The sequence below is a fragment of the Acanthopagrus latus genome, chromosome 7, assembly GCF_904848185.1.
Source record: "Acanthopagrus latus isolate v.2019 chromosome 7, fAcaLat1.1, whole genome shotgun sequence".
NCBI lineage: Eukaryota > Metazoa > Chordata > Actinopteri > Spariformes > Sparidae > Acanthopagrus > Acanthopagrus latus.
The window spans coordinates 6,946,808-6,966,094 of NC_051045.1; the positions used below are offsets into that span (position 1 = coordinate 6,946,808).

Here is a 19,287-nt window from a genome sequence, read left to right on the forward strand (position 1 = left end):
TTTTCGGCTTTAAAAAAGGTGTAAATGACATCTTTTCAAATCAATTTGTGAACTCTGGGCTTGAAATATTCTTATATTTTCAGTTTTTTTCTTTACATTTTCAAAACAAGTCATCATTTACTCTTCAGTTGTTCAGAAGAATACTGCAACTCTCTTTTACAGTGAGAATGCAGAAATTCAAAGCTCCATTTTTTGACTACAGAACCTCAACTGACTTTCCGCATTTCTAATCCTTATGTAGTCTTTACATATATAACATTTTTTCTCAAATTATCATTAAACTAGTAGGTATTGTTCGTATAGACATCCCCTGATCCTTCATTTACATTAACATAAACCTATACATCTCCAATAATATACACAGTAGAGTTATCCATACACATTACACACACATTACTCTATAAACATCAATACACTAAGTAAACTGACTCACAAGGAAATGGTATTTCAAAAAACAGTACTGGTGATTTCAAGACACAAAATGAATTGTTTTGACAGCGTAATGAACCTGAGTAGCCGCTGCGTCCTCGACTGAAGCTGAAATAGGAGTTGTAGCCTTCGACAATGGCGGTTCTTTCATCAAGTAAGTCTCCTGTTGGGGAAATAAAGTGTAGTTTTACATTTTTGACAGCAGACATCTTACTTTGACAGGACGTAACTTAACCGCGTTCTCCAAACTGCAAAGCTCGGTCAGCCACTTACTTGTCACTTTTGTCTCTTGGACACAGATAATATCTGCGTTGAGTGAATCAAGAGCCTTTTTAATACCGCCTCTAAATGTCCTTATGCCGTTTATGTTCCAGGTTACGATCCTCATCGTGAAAATCCGCCGTTGTTTCACCGGGGACAAATTCCCTCCAGTCAATGTGCATGACCGGAAGTTGATGTTTTGTATTCCGGAAGTAAAAAGGAAGACAGAAAAACGGTACGAGCGGAAGTGTATTTTCTTCAATAATCTTTGTTTTTTTTAATCTCATATTTCTTGCTTGGTGATAAAAAATAATATGCTGTATTCATTATATTTATGTCTCATTTCTTTTTTACGTGTGGGTGAACAGCAATGCCATCCCCGCCCATATACGGAGATTAGAGACAATTCCTTGGTCTAATTGCATTTCACCGTTGTCTAGCTAGAGGGGGTAATCGGGCTTTCACGTTTTCGGCGCGCTTTTGACACGACCTCGCTGTGAAACGAGAGAACCGGGTGGGAGGAAGGGAAGCGGCTGTTCAGTAACCCGGGCTGGTACCCCTGGCTACTAGCAGGGATTAGCAACCGTTGCCGCTGACAGCTCGCGAAACAAGCGCACGGTTAACGTCTGGTCGCGAGGCCCCGTCGTTGAGGTAAAATACCAGAAGGGTGAGTAGCAAGTTTTGCTAACGTTAGCTATTTAGCCTCAGCTAATTAGCTTGTCTGTGACAGGATCGCACTGACGTTATCACTGGAGCAGCCTGAGAGCCGGGTAATGGATGCCTAACGTTATTCCGCTAAGCCTTGTATATTTATAGCAAATTGCATGGCTAAGAGGCGAGCTAGCTAAATTCTTTTACTCGACTTTGCTAGTAGCATTGTGGTGTCATTTGCTGTCTGCGTTTAGGCTAAAACTACTCTTGCTAGCTGTCCGGCCGTGTCCTGTTCGCAGTCCGGTGCCTTTCATAGATTGTATATCCTTGTCAGGACCCACTAGGATATCATCTTACATTGGAAATATGAGGAACATACATGCTGGCAGAATGTTTATAGGTTATACTCGTATTAATTGACTCCCGGTTGCTGCCGCGGAGATATAGTTGGTGATGTAGGAGAAACAGATGCTTTCGGGACGCATCATTTGGCACCGGACACAAGCCAAGAGTGTTTCCATCTTCGGTCAAAGAAGAGGACATTAGGAAACGAGGGAAATAGACCCCACCCTTTCGAAACTGGTGGTCAAAGTAATATTGAGTAATCTTGATCGCTTCTACGGCTACTTTGTGGAGGATACTCAGTTATACGATTCTGAAACCAGCATTTATAACTGTGTAACTAACATTAGCTCTCGCAATCGGCCAAAGAGATGTAATGCTGCAGATGTTGAACAGCAGTAGCGCTGGGCAGTGATGTGCACAGGCCGACCTTGCAGCCCAGTTTACTAGTGAGAGCCTTGCGACTTTGTGGAGTTTAAAAATCATCAGTATTGATCTGTTTAAATGGCGAATGGGAGCAAAATGTTATTTGTGGGCCCACAGTGTTTGTTACAAAACCAGAGTTGATATGGCTGACTGGTATTCTCGTGTGAAACATTTGCAGACCGCAGCAGTTAGGTCATTTGTGTCATGGATCTGTCCTGTGTACACTGAGGCTTTCGGGTTAAAGGTATAAATGTTTTAAGTGTTTTCCCACTCAACGGATCCCAGTGTTAATCTTTAACTATGTAGTTTGCTTAATTGCTGTCACAGTTTGATTTATACAAAACCTCTTTTCCGTCCTGGCCATTGTTCAAAGTACTTAACATACCCACCACCATCTTTTTTTTTTTTGCCATTGTAGTGTGGAGTAATGAGAGAGGAGGAGTGAAGGAGGCAGGTGTCCCAGTAGAACATTGGCAAGCATGCTGGAGGCGGATGCAGACCTAGCAGGTCAAGCGGTGGAGGGAGAAGGGGAGGCAGAGATGGGAAGCCGAGACTGGAAGTCTGAGGTGGTGCGGCTGACTCTGGAGCTCCAGGAGGCCACAGAGGAGAAGCTGCAGGCAGCCCGCTATGGCCTGGTGGTGCTGGAGGAAAGTGCTGCTCTCAAGAAGAAACACAGGCAGCTGGAAGAGGAGCATGAAGCACTGAAAACGGAGCTACAGCAGCTGAAAGAGGTAGGAACACCCGAGGCCTTTCAGTTGTATTTAGGCTTGTGGAATTCTCATTCCCATAGTATTTTTATTGTTATTTTTCAGTAACATACTACGGCTTTGTGAGCTTTGTTTTTTACTACACAGCTTTTTTGGTCCTCATTAGATTATTTCTGCCTTTATAAATAGCCTTGTGTGCCTTCACAAAGCAAGCAGTTCTAATTTCACAATCACTCTCTTGTGAAGTCTATTTGAAACTGAAACTGGACATGAAATTGATATTGTCCAGCATTTTCCTTTCACAACTTTGATGGTTGATTTCAACAGAATGTTGTTGGATGTCACTGTTTTTCTCAGTGTTTGGGGGGGGGGGCTATGGTTAGACTAAACACAAAAATAGGTGGATGCTTTTATGTATGATATATAAATATGCAAGCAAATGTAATACACTGGTGGATCATTGCAACATCTTATAAAAAAATGGAATAGTTAAACTATGCCATTTAATTTCACCCACGTTACCATTGTACAAATGTGCTACTGCAGAATTATCTTCATTCATGTGACACTGTTAGTAAAATGTAAATGCAGTCCAAATGTGAACGGCTGACATTTTCCTAAGACACAATCTCTGTATCGTAGCTCATTTTAATTTGACTGCTGAGGAGCTGTCTAGCAGTGTGTCAGAGTGTTATAAAGATCCCATTGTTGTCTACTAAAATGAACCAGATACCTATGACGTGAGTTTGATTGCTCATCCTCTCAGTGCTCTGTGTCAACTCCGACCTTGTGCCACTGCTCCCACAAAACCAGTTCTGTTACAGCTGTGATGTCCTGTTATACTGGCAATGAATTATCTTGTGAGTCAGTTTTGCTCTCATGCGTTATGAGATGCTAATGGATTCAGAGAGAAAAATGTTACGCGATAAGGACATCCTCCACAGCCAATTAGTCAGCATGTCCAGGACTTTCAATGTATTCATTTTCTCTGTGCATCATATGGATTTTGATACTTAACTGTGTTGCATTAAGGATTGAATTAGGGTAGTGCTGGATTTTCAAAATAAAAAGATTAGATCAGCATGTCAAAACTGAGATTATCATGTAATCCAAGCCTTTCACAGATCACTGATGTATTGATATTGTGACATATGCTCCTCATTACCTTAATCTCTCAAACAAACTGTGTGCTACCCAGTGATTTGTTAACACTCTTTTGAAAAATGAAAATAGAATTAATCACTGCGCAGTAAATTTGACAAGCACTTTGTCAAGTGTAGCATAGTTTGTGCCGTTGCACTCCAGCTGTCAGTTAGTTACTATTTTATTGCATTTTGCGTGTTTATATGATATTCTTAGGCGTTCTCATGCGTACACTTACATAGCGCTGGATGGCTCACAGGGCTTAATGTTGTTTTCTGCTTGCAAACTTTGACGCAGATGTGCCAGACGGGCCTCAAAGGTATTTAATATTGCTGGACAAAGCTTTTTAAAACTGGTTTATGTAAGAGGGTAATCACATAGAATTCAATCCTGTCATGTGGGCAGATGTTTGATTTTGCAATCATTTTTCGCAAATTGAGAGAGATTATACTCCTGTTTACAGGCAGATATATTTTGCAATAAACATGCCAGAATAAAACTAAAATTGGTAGCTCCTGATATTTTATAACCGCATATCAAGCAAAGCTCTTTATGTCTGAGGGGACGTAGTGGTACAGAATTTCAGCTATTTTGTATAATCTGCATAAACCTCATTTCTTGGCCGTTTTTCCTACCTAGACTTTGGCAGGGTTTTAACACAGCAGAGCAGACTCATGTGTTGTGAATTAACATCCTTATATAACCACACCGTGATGTTCAGTTGAGCGTGTTTAGTGGCATGTTCATTTCATTTAACACCTTATTTGATAGTTCTTTCATCAGCAGTCATGGATGCATTATTGGTTATGGTTATGGTTATGTTTTATGACTAGCTGTGGAGAAATGCCTGCCATTACAGGGTCATTTCTAATGCATTAGGCTTTTTTATCAAATTGGCTCAATAAAAATCCTGTTTCGGTGTCTTGTAACCAAACTTAAACAGCTATTTCCTCCCTGCAATCAGGTTTAAGGTGATGATGTTCAGTGATGTCCTGTTTTCCTCTTTCTGTGTTAAAGATGTATACATTTCCTGCCTTCATATGAGTTGGAAGAATGCATTTGTCTTTCAGCACTTCCGATGTTCTCCAAATGTGTTACACACTGTAGGCTGCTAGATAATTGCAGGTTTTACCATTCCCTTAAACCCCTTTTGTTTTTGTGAAGGCATTTGCAGATACTGTGAGCAGCCAGAAGCGTGCAGCTGCTGATGGAGAGTGTCGGGAGGAGAGCTTGCTACAGGAGACGGCCTCTAAGGAGGCTGCCATGGCAACCCGCATGGAGGAAGTCCAGGCAGATCTCAAGCAAGCACGCCTTGCCCTGGGCAATGCCCACGCTGAGATCGAGAGATTGGGGGTTTTCTCCAACCAGATGAAGAAGGTATGATGACCCACTCAGTGCACCTGCATACTGGTGTTGTACTGCATAATTTCAGTCCCTGTGTAAAACATGATACATACAATGGAACCCAAAATCACTGGAGGATATATTAGCTTTGAAGTCTAAAAATTATCGTGCATGATATGAACATCGAGGACTTGACCATGCATTGTGTTCTACAGGAGTGTGAGTGTCTGGAGGCTGAAAAGGGCCATCTGAGGGATGAGATGAAGGAATATAAAATACGTGAGCAGCGCCAGTTGCAGGACAATGCGGAGCTGGAAGATGAGAACATATCTCTGCAAAAACAGGTTTCTGTGCTCAAGGAAAACCAGGTCAGTTATCACTCAGGCTACAACTCTACCAAATACATGAACATTCTACCAACCAGCTTTTTTACACATACATTGATAAAGAATACAAATTTTAGCTATCTGGAAGGGATGATATTGAATATATCCAAAGAAACACACAAATACGTCAAAAATGTGTTGACATGAAAACTGTGACATTCTGTTGTATTGTCCATTTATTTACCTTAATCTGTTTTTCAACTTTTACCCCATCTGTGTTTGTCATGTACACGAGGGCGGTCGTTAACAATCTATCATCATATGGCCATTGTTATAGTGAACTGCCTGTTTGTATTTACCTGTTGTGCATGATAGCAAAACTGCCATACATGCAACAAACGACTCACCTCTCTCACTTGTTTGTTGACATTACTTGGCAATAGTTGATAAGACTGAATAGGCCGGTTCCTCCTGCAGCTGAGGACAGCAATTCTTGTCCTGATCTTATCTTTCTGGACGATAGAACACTAAAAGCTTTTCAATATATTCATGTGCTTCCTGCACGACGTGTGTTTTATTTTCCTTAGATTTCCTTCCATATACTTTTCATATTTGCATCAGTTTTTAGCCTGCGTGATATAAAATGCTCAGTTTACTTGCGCCTAATATTTTCCTTGTTATATTATTTAATTATGTGACACTGTCGTTGTTAAGATTGTTGTGGGTGGGATGCGAGACCAGTGCCTCCGAGTCCAGATGCCCTTGTGTTTATTGCAGCTCTGCCAAGACAAACTGTCCATGACTAGTTCTAAATGTCACAGCGTGATGTTGGGTTTGAGGGTTAGCATGATCCGTGAGCTGACTGTGGGATAAAAGCCTAGTCTTGCCTTTACAGTCATATAATGTCAGAAGCCCTCTTTTGCTGGTTAACATGAAAACCCCTAAATAATCCTAAGTACTCTTATGTTATACAAAGAAAATATGTAGGATGTATACTCTACACCAGTGGGAGGAACTGAACATATCTATTTCCCAGTAGAAATGGTGAGAGTGGTGACCATGGAGTCAACACCAGTGGAGTTTTCATTTTTCTATCTAAGCCATCTGTGTGTGTGACTGTAACGCTGTTAAGCCCATTGCAGTCATGGTTTTATTTGTGTATGGAAAATAGAATGTGCACCCATATTTGACCTATTAAAATAATCTTCTGCTTGTGCCCCTTTGTTACATTACAGGTTGAGTTTGAATCAATAAAGCTGGAGCTGACCCAGAAGAACGACGAGCAGGAGGAGATGCGAGCTCAGCTGGACGAGGCCGCGAGGCTGAGAGAGATAGCAGAGAAGCAGCTGGATGAGGCCCTAGAAGCCCTGAAGGAGGAGAGGGAGCAGAAGAACAGTCTGCGGCGAGAACTCTCTGCCCTCAGCCTTAACCCCTTTGATTCTGTGGGGAACCTGGAGCTCCATTTGGAGCAGCTAGATGACAGCCAGGAGGAGGGCCAGGGGGTGGAGGGAGAAGGTGAGGGAGAGGACCAGGACAGTGGCATTAATAATGGTCCTGGGTCTGCTCCCGATTCTGCTCACCCTCCTCGCTTGGGGGGCTCCAAAAGTAATGGCCTCATCCGTCGCTACTCCACTCCACGCAATAGTGATGTATTCCTGCGTGCTCCAGCCTCTGGGCTGGTGTCAGACCTGCTGAGTGAGCTACACTTTTCAGACAGTCAGAAACTGAAACAGCAACTCCTACAGGTAAGAACTCACTCATTTTAATTTTATTCATCAAGTTTATTTGTCAGGGACAGTGCATTTTAATTAACACTACTGTGAAATTAACCTAAAGGCTAGTTATCTTCTGTAGTCTCTGGTCCAGTGTTGGCAACCCAAAATCAAGAAACAAGTTTAAACCAGCAATTATGATGTAAGGCATATCAATTACTGTCAAAGCAGGACAGAGACATGGGCATCAATAACAGCAGACCAAATTACAGTGTAACCAAGTGAAGACAAACACAGGCAAGCACAGACATGACACATAAGTTACAGATCAGCTTTGTACAAACAGACGTAAGCAAGGACAGATGAGAGCAAAGACAACCTTGAGCAGAGACTTATTTGAGAAACAGTAATAACAGTAAGAACACCAACAGTAATTTAGGTCCAGCAACAGGGCCATTTAGCAGAGAGCAAGTTGGATAATGCCAGATATTTGCCAAATGATGAAGGTATCCATACTCAAGGTGACAGATTTGATGGCTTATAAACCATGTCCTTAACTGTCGAGAAAAGGACCTGTAAGTGATGAGGTTCCTGATATGAACTGGTGCAGCATTCATTTTAAATTAGATTTAAAATTAGAATTAAAATAATTTTGTTCCCATGTTAGGTTATCATTTCAAAGTGAACCTACTTACATCATACATGTAAGACAAGACAAGACCTCTCCAGCCCAATCCTATCAACCGAGATAACATTTACAAACTACAAATATTTACAAATAGATACAAACAAATATCATGTCCATGCTCTGCAAAACAAACCAAAAATAATTCCCATGCGTATTTAGGTCATCATTTCTACAGTAGGCATCAGATTTGCAAACATATTTAATACATACACTTTGAATTTCATGTTTTCAGAAAGAGAGAGTTTTATACTTTCCCACATTTTCTTTTGTGTGTCAAGAATATGGGCAGAATGTATTTCCTTGTATTATATTATTTAAATCAAGAGTAAAGGAAAATATCAGTGCAGAGATAAGTAATGAAAACCTTGTTGACAACAGCCTGTTCCCTAATGCTCCATCCTCCAACTTCTATGAATCGTAGAACTGTATTTATTTATATTTAGATAAATTGTCTGTACTAATCAGGATAACTTCAAATAGCACAACCTGTTGATAAGTTGTGTAAGGTTGTTATAGGGGTTGGTTTGTTTGACTAAGCTGTCGACAGGGATGTCTGCTGCTTCCTGCTTTAGCCCACATCCGGTGTATGTCTGTAGAGTAGTGAGCCTTTTCTATATTAATAAAAAACACCTGGTACCACATTTCATCATCACGTTCACAAGCAGTTTTCAACTAACACCCACCCACTTGACACAGTTGTGCTTCACAAATAAAGGGTACTTAGGAAGATTAAGGATGTCTTGAACTGTTATCGTCTCTGTCTGAAAGTAATATATTATTTATGATGCACTCAAATTGGGGGTTGGGTTAGCAAGCTGCTACCCACCAGATGTTGGGAGTGTTGAGCTGAATGGGGTCACTGGCTATTTCACATTAAAAATGCATAAGAGAAAAGGTGGTTGGGGGTGAAATTTGACTTACAGAGAATTCTCAATGGATGAATACTCAACTAATGGCAGTTTTAAGTAATATGATCAAGATAAGATGTCTATGTTCATACCTTGCAACATTTAAAACTCTATTGTGTCTGTCTGTGTGTGTTTGTGTATGCAGGCAGAACGAGAGAAAACTAGTCTTGTTAACAAGGTGGAGGAACTGCAGATGCAGTTGGTAATGTCCAAACAGGCTCTCACTCAACAAGAGGACAAGGTTGGATCCCTCACCCAACAGCTGGAAGCTGTGCACAGCAGCCGGCAGCACAACCAGGAGGCAGAAAACAAGGGAGATGATGAGACAGAGAATGGAGATGGTGTGGTCTTTGACTATGAGGTAGACACCAAGAGCAAGGAGGTGCTGGAGGCACGCATGCGGTCGGCCAGCGAAGAGCTTCTGAAGCTGCGAGATGAATTGTCTCAGGCAGGATCTCGCTATAACACACTAGAGCAGCGATACAAACAGGAGAAGGATCGCTGGCGGGCAGAGGCCCAGGAGCTGGCTGACAAGATCCGCCAGTGCATCAAGTCCAGCAAACAGGACCAGGAGCGCATTAGTGAGCTGGAGAAGGAGATTGGAGCCACAAGGAAAGTGGCAATTGATTCAGAAGGGCACTTAAGTGTTGCCCAGGAAGAGCTGCTGGCCTTTTCGGAGGAGCTGTCCAACCTCTACCACCACATCTGCGTGTGCAACAACCTGACGCCTAAACGAGTCACCCTGGACTATTACCGTGATGGTGCCAGGGCAAGTGGTGGAGGTGGTGCACGAAGATTTACCTTCAACAACGCCCAGAAGAAGCCGAGAGCCAATGACATGTTCGGCTCCAAAGCTTCAGCCTTGCAGTTTATGGGGGAGGTGGACAGTGCAGGAACCAGTGGAGAGTCTCCTAACTGCCCTGGATCCCCCACCCTGGATTTCAGGGACCCCTCCAATGTCCGCAACTTGGTAGCAGTCATCCGTTGCCAGATCAAACACCTCAGGGTAAGACAGCACAACTACCATATACAGTATGTCAGACGTGTGAGAGTGCTACTGCATTTGTGTTTGACTGTGTGAATTGAAAGTTATAACTTGTACAAATTCTTTTAACTCCTTCACTGCGGCTGAATCTCTGAAAAAGAGACATTTGTTGTGGGTGAAAGTCTTCTCAGTTTCTCGCTAAACTTAATGCTCAGCTCAGACGGTTAAATGTAATTGAGCAGCTCCCGTGTCTGTTCAGATCCAACACCTGATGTGTTGGGCACTTACCGACACGTGTGTTCGGTTTTGAATGGATTGGATTATCTGCGGTCAAAGTTGAGTTGTAGCCTCAACTCATCCTTTCAGAAAACAGTAGTGTCAACATTGGTTTATTTTTATGTAGTGAAACACACAAAACTAATACATTAATAATGTGATATTTGGAAATACCATTTACTGTCTTTGTTCCCTCAGGTGGCAGTGGACCTCTGTCGTCAGAGGGGCGCGATGCCTTATTCAGGGTTGAGCAGCAGCGTAGAGGCAGAGCGGGATGCTGAAAGCCTCTTGGAAGAAGTGCTGAAGCTCAAGTCACTTCTCAGCACCAAGAGAGAACAGATTGCTACCCTCAGGACCGTCCTCAAGGCTAATAAACAGGTAGGTCGCAGGGCCTTTTTGGCCTTTTTGTGAAAATCAACTGGGCCCCAAGCCTCAGTTTTGTGCTTTAACACCTCAGGGTAGGGTGTCCAACTTTTTTTGGGATAGAGGGGTAGGATGAAGTGTTGCAGCTGCATGGTCCTCGAAATCAACATTTTACTTCAATGTAGGGGTTATGAAAAGTCATTTACATAAAGCACTGGTAGTGGCCAAGTAACAAAGCATGATGACATGGCTGAAAGCATGAACTTTAGAAGGAATTGCAAGCATCAGTGCTTTTTTTTATCTCAGCCAGATAAATGGCATAGTGAGACTGCAAGAATTCCCACAGCTAAAGACGGTTTATTGAAAATATCAGGTTGTGCCTGTTTACATAAAAGCCATTTGTGACCACTGATGACTTAAGAGGTTCCTGAAGGGTTCCCATTTCTCAGGAGGATATCTCAACCACTGCCTGAAAAAAGCAAATTGGAATTGGGATTGAGCCTAATTAAAATGTATTCTTCTAATGTCCAGGGTAAATTTTTAGATTTTTCGATGCGATCCCCACAGTTGTCTTTTTTGGCTTCTTTAAGAGGCCTCTTTAGTTTGATTGGAATGTACAAACAAAGGGAACAGCTCCCTTTATCCAGAGAGATGTTTGCTGTGAAATGTAGTCTTTCTTCTGCTACCAATATTTTTTATGCAATCTGACTAGATTAACACATTAAATTGTATAAATTAGACATTAAATTGATTGTCCTAATAAAGTACCATCCATATATAACCTAATTTAATCTTAAAATAAGCAGTATGGTTGAGCTGTATCATCATTGTCTTGTCTAGACAGTCCCTTGGGCTTTCATGCTCCTGTACCTTGAGCACAGTGTGATGTTGAACTGTCTTTCCCTTCCCCTTTCCTGTGCGTCACTGCATGACCTGCTTCTGTCATTCCCTCAGCCGTCACTGTCCCTTTCTCACACACACACACACACATAAACACTCAAGGTAATCTGTTGGCTGGGCCGTGTTTACCTACAGTGGTTTACCTTCCCATGTCTTGATTCACCCCCGTGTTTGTTCTTATGATGTAATCAGGGTATTTACACTTGATACTTTTACATAAATGTTTGCATCCCTGTCACACACTTAAAGTAAAGGATGATCACATGAGACTGGGCTTAGACCTTCAGCTGTGTGTCTTCCAACAAAAATACACGTAGTTCTGTTTTTGTACTGTCTTTATTGTCAAGGCAATGTTTGTTCATTGACCTTTAAAACTGATTAAAATAGCTTTGGAGATACGTTTTAGTTCACATGGAAGAGGAGTAAAGGGACAGAATGGTGACAGCAATAACTTTTTTGATTACATTCATTTGGTATTAAAAACGAGAACAAACACTTTGAATGGGGCTCCTTAACCTGCAGCAACCCTAGTTTATGTCTCTCATGTACTAGCATACACTCAGGTCACAGAAGTCACCACCAGTTTCTCAAAAAATAAACAAACTGCAATGTTTAAAAAACACACAAGGGTATTTTGAAACGCTAACAATGGTTCTGATGGTATTTCCAGAATCCTTCTGACATTCTGGATAATGTTGTCCTCTGGGGCAGTGTTGGTATTTGATGATCTATATGATGTTGCTGTCGCTCTGTCCTCTCTGACAGATAAAAATGGGTCGCCCAAGTAAAGTTAAAGTTTTTTTTTTTCGTTTTTTTTTGTCAATGCAGACTGCAGAGTTGGCCCTGTCCAATTTGAAAACCAAGTATGAGACAGAGAAGAGCATGGTGTCAGAGACCATGATGAAACTGCGCAATGAGCTCAAAGCCTTGAAGGAGGACGCTGCCACCTTCTCTTCACTCCGAGTCATGTTTGCCAGCCGGTAAGATTTCCCTTTTTATATTTGAAAAAAAAAATGTATTCTATTGTGTTACAAAAAAATAGACACGCATTTATTTTATCGTGTAACAAAACATTTTTTAAAATGCTGTTAAAATGTGAAATTTGATTTCCTGAAAACATGTTGATAGCTCTGATTGTCTGGTCTTTGCTAGTTTAGTTTATACTTCGTAATGGTACTCTTGTTGTGGTACAGCCTTTACTGCCACTACTGTAATAAGCTTACCATGCTTATTTACGCCTGTGGACAATCCACTGGTTCACGTGAAGATTATAAACCACATGCTCTGCCCTGTGCCGACGGGGGAGGAGGCAAGAACAGATTTGTTCCGTCAGGCCAGGTCACCTTAGAAAAGGAGAGGCCTAATGTTTTGTTGGGAGGTGGTTGGGGCGTTCGATTGGATGGGATTGCGCTATCAAGGCGCGATGTCGCGAGATGTCGAAACTTCACGCACTAATCACTAACCTCTTCTGAGAATCTTGGGCATGGATTGTTTTCTTGTTCTTTTTTTGCATTTGGCTAACGGGTGAACTAAAGAGCAGATTGTTTTTGTTATTAAATGCCAGTGAAGCTTGTCGGGCATGTATTACCTGCATAGCCCCTGTCCAGACAGTTATGAGCTGGCATTTAATTATCCTTAAGAAGGATTGAGGAACACACAAGGGTCAAGGGCTTCTACTGTCTGTTACAACAGACTAAAGATTACAGCTTAAAAAGATCCCCTGGTTTATTGGCCAGTTTTGTGGTGCCATCGTGTGGATATCTGGGGTGACTGCATTTCTACAGTATTTAATGATTCTTATGCATTCATCTTTTCTGTCTAGAAATGATCAGAAATTGATCAACATAATTGATTAAATGTTAATATATTATAGAAATAGTGCGTTTTTTGGCACCAGCTCCTCAATGTTGAGGATTAACTGATCTTTGATGCATACCAATATAAATTCAACAATACTGTTATCCAAAAATCATGACTAGTAAGATGACATCACTGTGTGCTGTGGTAACTTGCGATGATTTAACAAGTAATCCATTAATCAAAAAACACACAATATTAATACATAATGAAAGTTATCCTTAGCTTTGTACTTTGGTTACGGCTGGTGTTGAATGTTTGTGTGTATTTTGTTGTGTGTCTCTAGTCGTGCCTAGTTTTGCATGTTGCATCTGTTGATTGTTTCTGCATCTCTCAGGTGTGACCAGTATGTCACCCAGTTGGATGAGATGCAGAGGCAGCTGGCAGCAGCTGAGGATGAGAAGAAGACACTGAATTCTCTGCTGCGTATGGCGATACAGCAGAAACTGGCCCTCACTCAGCGTTTGGAAGACCTGGAGGCCCCTCTGTCTCCCCACAGCTTGAACAGCAGCCCCCGCCGCTCCCGGGCCAAAGAGCTGGCCAACAAGTCAGGCCGGGCTCCACGGAGCCCCAGAAGCAGTCCCGCCCGACCCACACTGAGGAGCAGTCCACGGGCTAGCCCGGTTCTCGGCAGCAGCGTTCCTGCTATGGCCACGCACCACCTCCGAAGTCTAACCCGAAGCCTCCACACGAGCCCTGTAAGAACCCCTCTCTCTCTTTGTCTTGACAACCCCAACCAGCCAAGCAGCCGCTCTTGCAGAGGGAAGGGTCTCCCGCGAGATGCCACCTTTATTAGAAGTCGCAGTGTCAGTGATGTTTTTAATACTGAGTTGAGTCCCGATTACTATCCCACGCGTAAAAGCTCCACCAGTTCTGTGAGCAGCGAGTTAACGGTCAAAACACAATCCAGCGATTCAAGAAAAAATGTGTCAGTGCGGAGAGCTTCAGTCCCAGCACGTCAGGACACCTTCATTACAACTCGTGTTGTTCCTGCCTCCTCTAGCAGGATAAAGTCCTCTGTGTTCTCGTCATCCACAGATAATCTAACCTCTTCTAAAGCTTTGTGTGTGTATCCTAACACATCTGAAGCATGGGGTGGAACTAAACAAAAGCCTGATCTTAAACCAAACCTAGATACTTCTGTAAGAAGAAAACAGATGGGTTACAGGTCTAATTCTGTACAAGCAGCAGCTGCAAGCCGTAACACGTTTCAGTCAGATGCTGCCTCTTCTCAGATGAATGCTAAAGCTTCAGGAGGCCAGGCAACCACAACTCATTCTGGTTACAATCCACCTGGTAAGACCAAGATGACTGGGATCTGTAGAGAGTCCAGGCGTAGATTATCTGCCTCCACAAGTAGAAACACTGAGGAATCAAACACTATTGTGAGTAGGAGCTCTGGTCATAAAGTACAGGGCACACCTGCCAGGCCACGGAGCTCGCACTCCAAATCATCTCGGAGACGATGAGATAAAGCCAGCAAGACTAAACACCATAATAAACTACGTTATCTTTGTCTATTCTTTATGTTATAAAAATGAAATAACCCATTTTTTATGTTACTCCCAACCAGCAGGTTCTGACCACTAGGGGTCGCCAAAACTTCACAGGGTGTCACAAATAGTAATATACACAGTAGGCCTTTCCTTTGAATGAAAATGAATTATTTTTATAAGTTTAGATAATTATTTAAGGTATAAAATCCCACACGTCTGATCAGCAGCTCTAATCACAGATTCTAGCTGCCATGTCCTGGGTTAGTAAAACAACCAAAGAGCTAAAAGAACAATCACCAAGTGTCGAGAAAAGGAAAAAAAAAATTGTAAACCTATAAATTGTATGATTGCCTAAAAAAGAATATTGCAATACTTTCAAGTGTCAGGAAGACTCATCTCTGGAATAATCACAGGTAATATCTGCTCAAAGTTCATTCAGATTTCTCATTTTACAAAAACTTCCTGCACTTATTGCGTACAGTATTCAAGCTAGTTGTACAGTTTATCAGCTGCTCTGTATTGTTATTATTATGCAGTGAATATAACATGAAAAATCCATAGAATCCATCCCTGACATAAAAGGGGTCCTTTAAGGGAAAATGTTTGGAACCATTTGATTTATGCTATGAAATAGAAAAAAGCAATCTTTAAGATCTAGAACAATCATGTGTGTTTTGGCACAGATTTAGTTTAAATCTAATGCCTATCAGAGTTTGTATGTTTTGCTTTTATACATCGTAACTTGTTGCTGTTGGGAGCTCCTCATCTGCTGATCCTTTATATGTTGTATTGATCTGTTTATCCATATTAACTACCCTCACCTTTTTTTTTTTTTTTTTTTGATCAGTTGAACTAAATATGTTTTTTTTTGTCTCTGTCTCACCCTGTCTCTGTAGCGCTGAAACACTCCATTACTCCAAACCCCCTTTACTCCATACGGACCTGTCTTCATGTTGACTCCCCGGCTCCCTCCTCTTTTCCTGACTCAAGACATCTTGTCCATCCCAGATATGATGCAACATTCCCCACTCTGCCCACCAGAACCATGGATTTAAAAAAAAAAAAATACAAAAAAAAAAAAGATGATAAGAAAAGTCTCTCATCCTGGTTTCTCCTGCTTGGAGTAGAGAAACCTGCATGCAGCCTGGAGAAAGGATGAAGAGACAAATGTGCTGCTCATTGCTCTGTGAAGTCATTGACTGATTGTCTTGTCTCAAGTGGATCCAACTTCCATCTGGTCTTGTTCAAGGCTGTGTGTCGTGATGAACCATTGACAGTATTTATTCCAGAACGAGAGTCTCTTCATGTGCAGTACTCACTGTCCTCAGACTTTGATTGAAGGCTATGATCTGTTTTAAGGCTTTACGTCTCTACACTCCTTCTTGCCTTTTGTCTGGCATCCTGGTCAGACCTGTCTGGCGTCTTTAAATGTCCATAAGCCATTAGATCACCTGTGATAGCTCTCCCAGGTAGTTGTTTTTATAGAACAATGCAGCCTTACTAACAGAATTGCTATCCTTCAAGTAGAGAGCTTGCTATTGTCTTGAGGCTTCTCCCTTTTGCTGATGATTCAGTAACACACCCCTTTTTTCTATCCTGTAACATGTCCGGCTCCTCGGCTCTTGCCTCTTAGCCACACCCTTTAACTTGAGGTCCGTAATCATGGCATTTCATCGATGGAAACAGATCAGCCATAAGTTCACCACCTCAGGTCAGACACTGAGTAATCTAAAATTTGGGAGATCTTTAATGTGCATCTTACTTTGCAAACTATGCAGACCAAGTCAGGACAGTGCCTGTTATAATTCCTGCTGTTCTTTAGGATCCAGGTGGGTTTTTAAACTTACCTTCACTTTCAGTTAACAGTGGCTGGCTGCAGCTGCATTTGCAACAGCATTTTAATATTTCTCACAATAAGCAGCTTTTGGAAGTCATCTGGTGGTTAGCATCCCATTGGCTAAGCTGTGTACACTGTGGGTTTTAATAGACACTGTCTCACATCACTTAGGAATTCAAGTGGCTTGGTTGACCTAAATCTGACATGATCATGCTCATTTCTCTTGATTACATAATAATCATAATAGTCATCATAACCGTTCCATTCAGCTTCTGCTTTTTCTCACTGCTTTGACCAGCTGAGCAACGATACTGGTGTTTTTAATTTCACCATTTAATGTCACCGCGCTTTCGTTTGCTACCAAAGTGAACATGTTGTAATGAACTAGTATTATCTACAACAAGCTAGTTTTCCTCTTAGTTAGGAATACTAATGCCGTTAACAGGTGGCTGAAAATAGCTGCGGCTTGTAGAACAATTTATTTAATAATTATGTTGGCCCACAATGAGAAAAGCGTTACACAGTGCTCTACATCTGATAGAACATGATGACTTAAAAAAAGAATAAATACATTTCTGCAAAACGAAATCCTCCCAATCTGTTGACATCCCACCGTAGGTTGCTTAAAGAGTAGATAAGGCAGTAGATTGATATTTGCATCTGTCTCATTGAATGCAGTATGAATTTAAAATGAGTTGACCTGATGAGACCAATCACAATCTTTTAATCCGCATTTGGAAAACGGCTGCTTGAAAAATGAGAACCGAATGCGAGAAATTGTTGGCATTGATTTTATTTTTTTCTAAGCTCAACTGTCCTGTGGTTTAGTAGAAGACGCCACATCCTGCTGATTTATTTTTTTGTTTTGTTTTGTTTTAGTGCCTTGGTTTCACTCCTGTTTTTAGACTGCATCACACATTTCTAAATAGAAGCTACTATTCAACACTGTAGTTGTGAAGGTATGTCTGACTTATTAATGAGGAAACTCATTGAGCAGTTTTAGCACTGAATACAGCGATATCTCATTTTGGTCAAGTGTTTTCACTTTTTAGTCAGCATGCCAGAATGAACTCATTAGCTGATGAATGACTTGAGATTAGCTTCCCCGGGATCGATGGTTACTGTCTGTAGAGTTACTTGGGAGAACTGTTACCCTGAGAAAAGAAAAATGAAGGAAATGAAGAGCATAATGTATCAAAAACATTATAGACTTAATGTTACAAACAGGTTTAGAAGTTGTTAATGCCAGTTTTTTTTTTTTGTTTGTTTGTTTTTTTGTTTTCTTTTTACCTCCAGGGATTTTGGTTTAATCATGAACTCGGCTAAAAAGTGAAAACGCTTTAACATCATGTCTTATTGCTCTGAAGGTTGTAAATGGATTTCTTAATCTATTTAATTGACTCTGTGCAGATGTGTGTTTTAATTTAATTACCACTGTTGTATAATATTTTAACTGTATTTATGTGGTCGGCATTCTGTGTAAATTGTTTCTTGAGGATGACATCACACACACTCCGCATAAGGCATTTGAAGGTCCTCAACTTTTTATGTGTATGCAAGTTCCTCTCATTGACCTGTGAACCACTTTTGTCATGAAGAATAAAAACAAGCCAACACTGTATATTGGTTGTGGTCTTTTAAGTACAAACAAATAAATAAATAAACTGAAAACTCAGATGTTTTCAGTTTATTTATTTATTTGGTTTTACACAGCGAGGTTGTATTGTTTTGTTTCTGCTAAATACATGTGTGTACATGATGGTAAGCACTCATTCTAAAAATCTAATGGAAATTATGTTTTCCTTGCAGGGAGAAAAAAAGAGTTTGGACTTTATTTATCTTTAAATTTATCTTTAGATTTTTCTCTGTTATATCAGGAGTTTACTCATTTTTAATCTAAACTGAAGAAGATAAATCCTGGAGCTTAAAACATCCAAAATATATAAATATGAGATAAATAAAATAGAAGTTTTTAGAAAAGAACTGATACATCTGTTCTTACACAGAAATAACATGAGGCCACATTTCCATCAAAAAAGGTCTAATAAGATACTAAATTATGCTTTTTCATGTTAGGATATAACTGTATACTTTTTAATAACGTCAAATTGCATCTAGTTTTTACCACATTTGACACAAAGTAAGGTTTATTCAGTGTATCTTGAGATGAAGTGCACCGTGTTAATGAAATGGCCGGTTCAGTTCAGCTTTGGATGCTGTTTTCGTCACCCTGGAGCAGGAGACGGTGGACCCACATTCAGAGGACAGCAGGCAAGACGTGCAATGGATGAAGTTTTAACCGGGATCATGGGACACAACATCAGATGACTCACCACAAACTGAACCAAAGACTGGACCTTAGTGCAAACTGAACTAATGAGGCTATGAGGTGCAGGTGCAGTGAGGTGGAGAAACACAGGTGAGAGTAATGAGTGGAAATTTTTTTAATATATTTGTTTGCGTGAGTCCAAAGTCTCTTCCTGCTTACGTTACTTTTCCAAAGCTCTGCTCGAGCCGGCAATAGTACAACGATAACATCTGACCAGGATACTGGCTGGCAAATAGACAAACTCTGCTCCTTTCTTGGTTTGTCTCCTTCAGCTGAGGAAAAGCAAAGAGTTTTAGACAGAGTGCAG

At 41.1% G+C, this 19,287-nt stretch overlaps 2 protein-coding genes across 5 annotated transcripts in view; one reads left to right on the forward strand and one right to left on the reverse strand.

The window, feature by feature from the left end:
• Positions 1 to 902, reverse strand: part of apex2 (APEX nuclease (apurinic/apyrimidinic endonuclease) 2) — a 3,834-nt gene extending 2,932 nt beyond the window's left edge. Inside the window, exons 1-2 of the mRNA XM_037105063.1 lie at positions 703 to 902; positions 509 to 592 (exon numbers count right to left, since the gene is read on the reverse strand). Coding sequence (XP_036960958.1) covers positions 509 to 592; positions 703 to 817 — 199 coding nt within the window. The 5' untranslated portion in view covers positions 818 to 902. The remainder of the gene's footprint in view (positions 1 to 508; positions 593 to 702) is intronic.
• zgc:162200 (uncharacterized protein LOC558638 homolog) lies at positions 870 to 18,272 on the forward strand. Of its 4 annotated transcripts, none has more exons than XM_037105060.1 (10): positions 870 to 925; positions 2,528 to 2,840; positions 5,124 to 5,336; positions 5,519 to 5,671; positions 6,865 to 7,374; positions 9,083 to 9,943; positions 10,397 to 10,576; positions 12,290 to 12,441; positions 13,656 to 14,016; positions 15,711 to 18,272. In XM_037105060.1, exons 2-10 carry the CDS (start codon positions 2,589 to 2,591, stop codon positions 15,714 to 15,716), a joined length of 2,688 nt encoding a protein of 895 aa, XP_036960955.1. In that variant the 5' UTR covers positions 870 to 925; positions 2,528 to 2,588; the 3' UTR covers positions 15,717 to 18,272. The 4 variants fall into 4 exon arrangements, with proteins under 4 accessions (XP_036960955.1, XP_036960952.1, XP_036960953.1 ...); XM_037105057.1 differs by lacking the exon at positions 870 to 925 and adding an exon at positions 962 to 1,357; XM_037105058.1 differs by lacking the exon at positions 870 to 925 and adding an exon at positions 962 to 1,341.
• Positions 18,273 to 19,287: the final 1,015 nt, after the last annotated feature.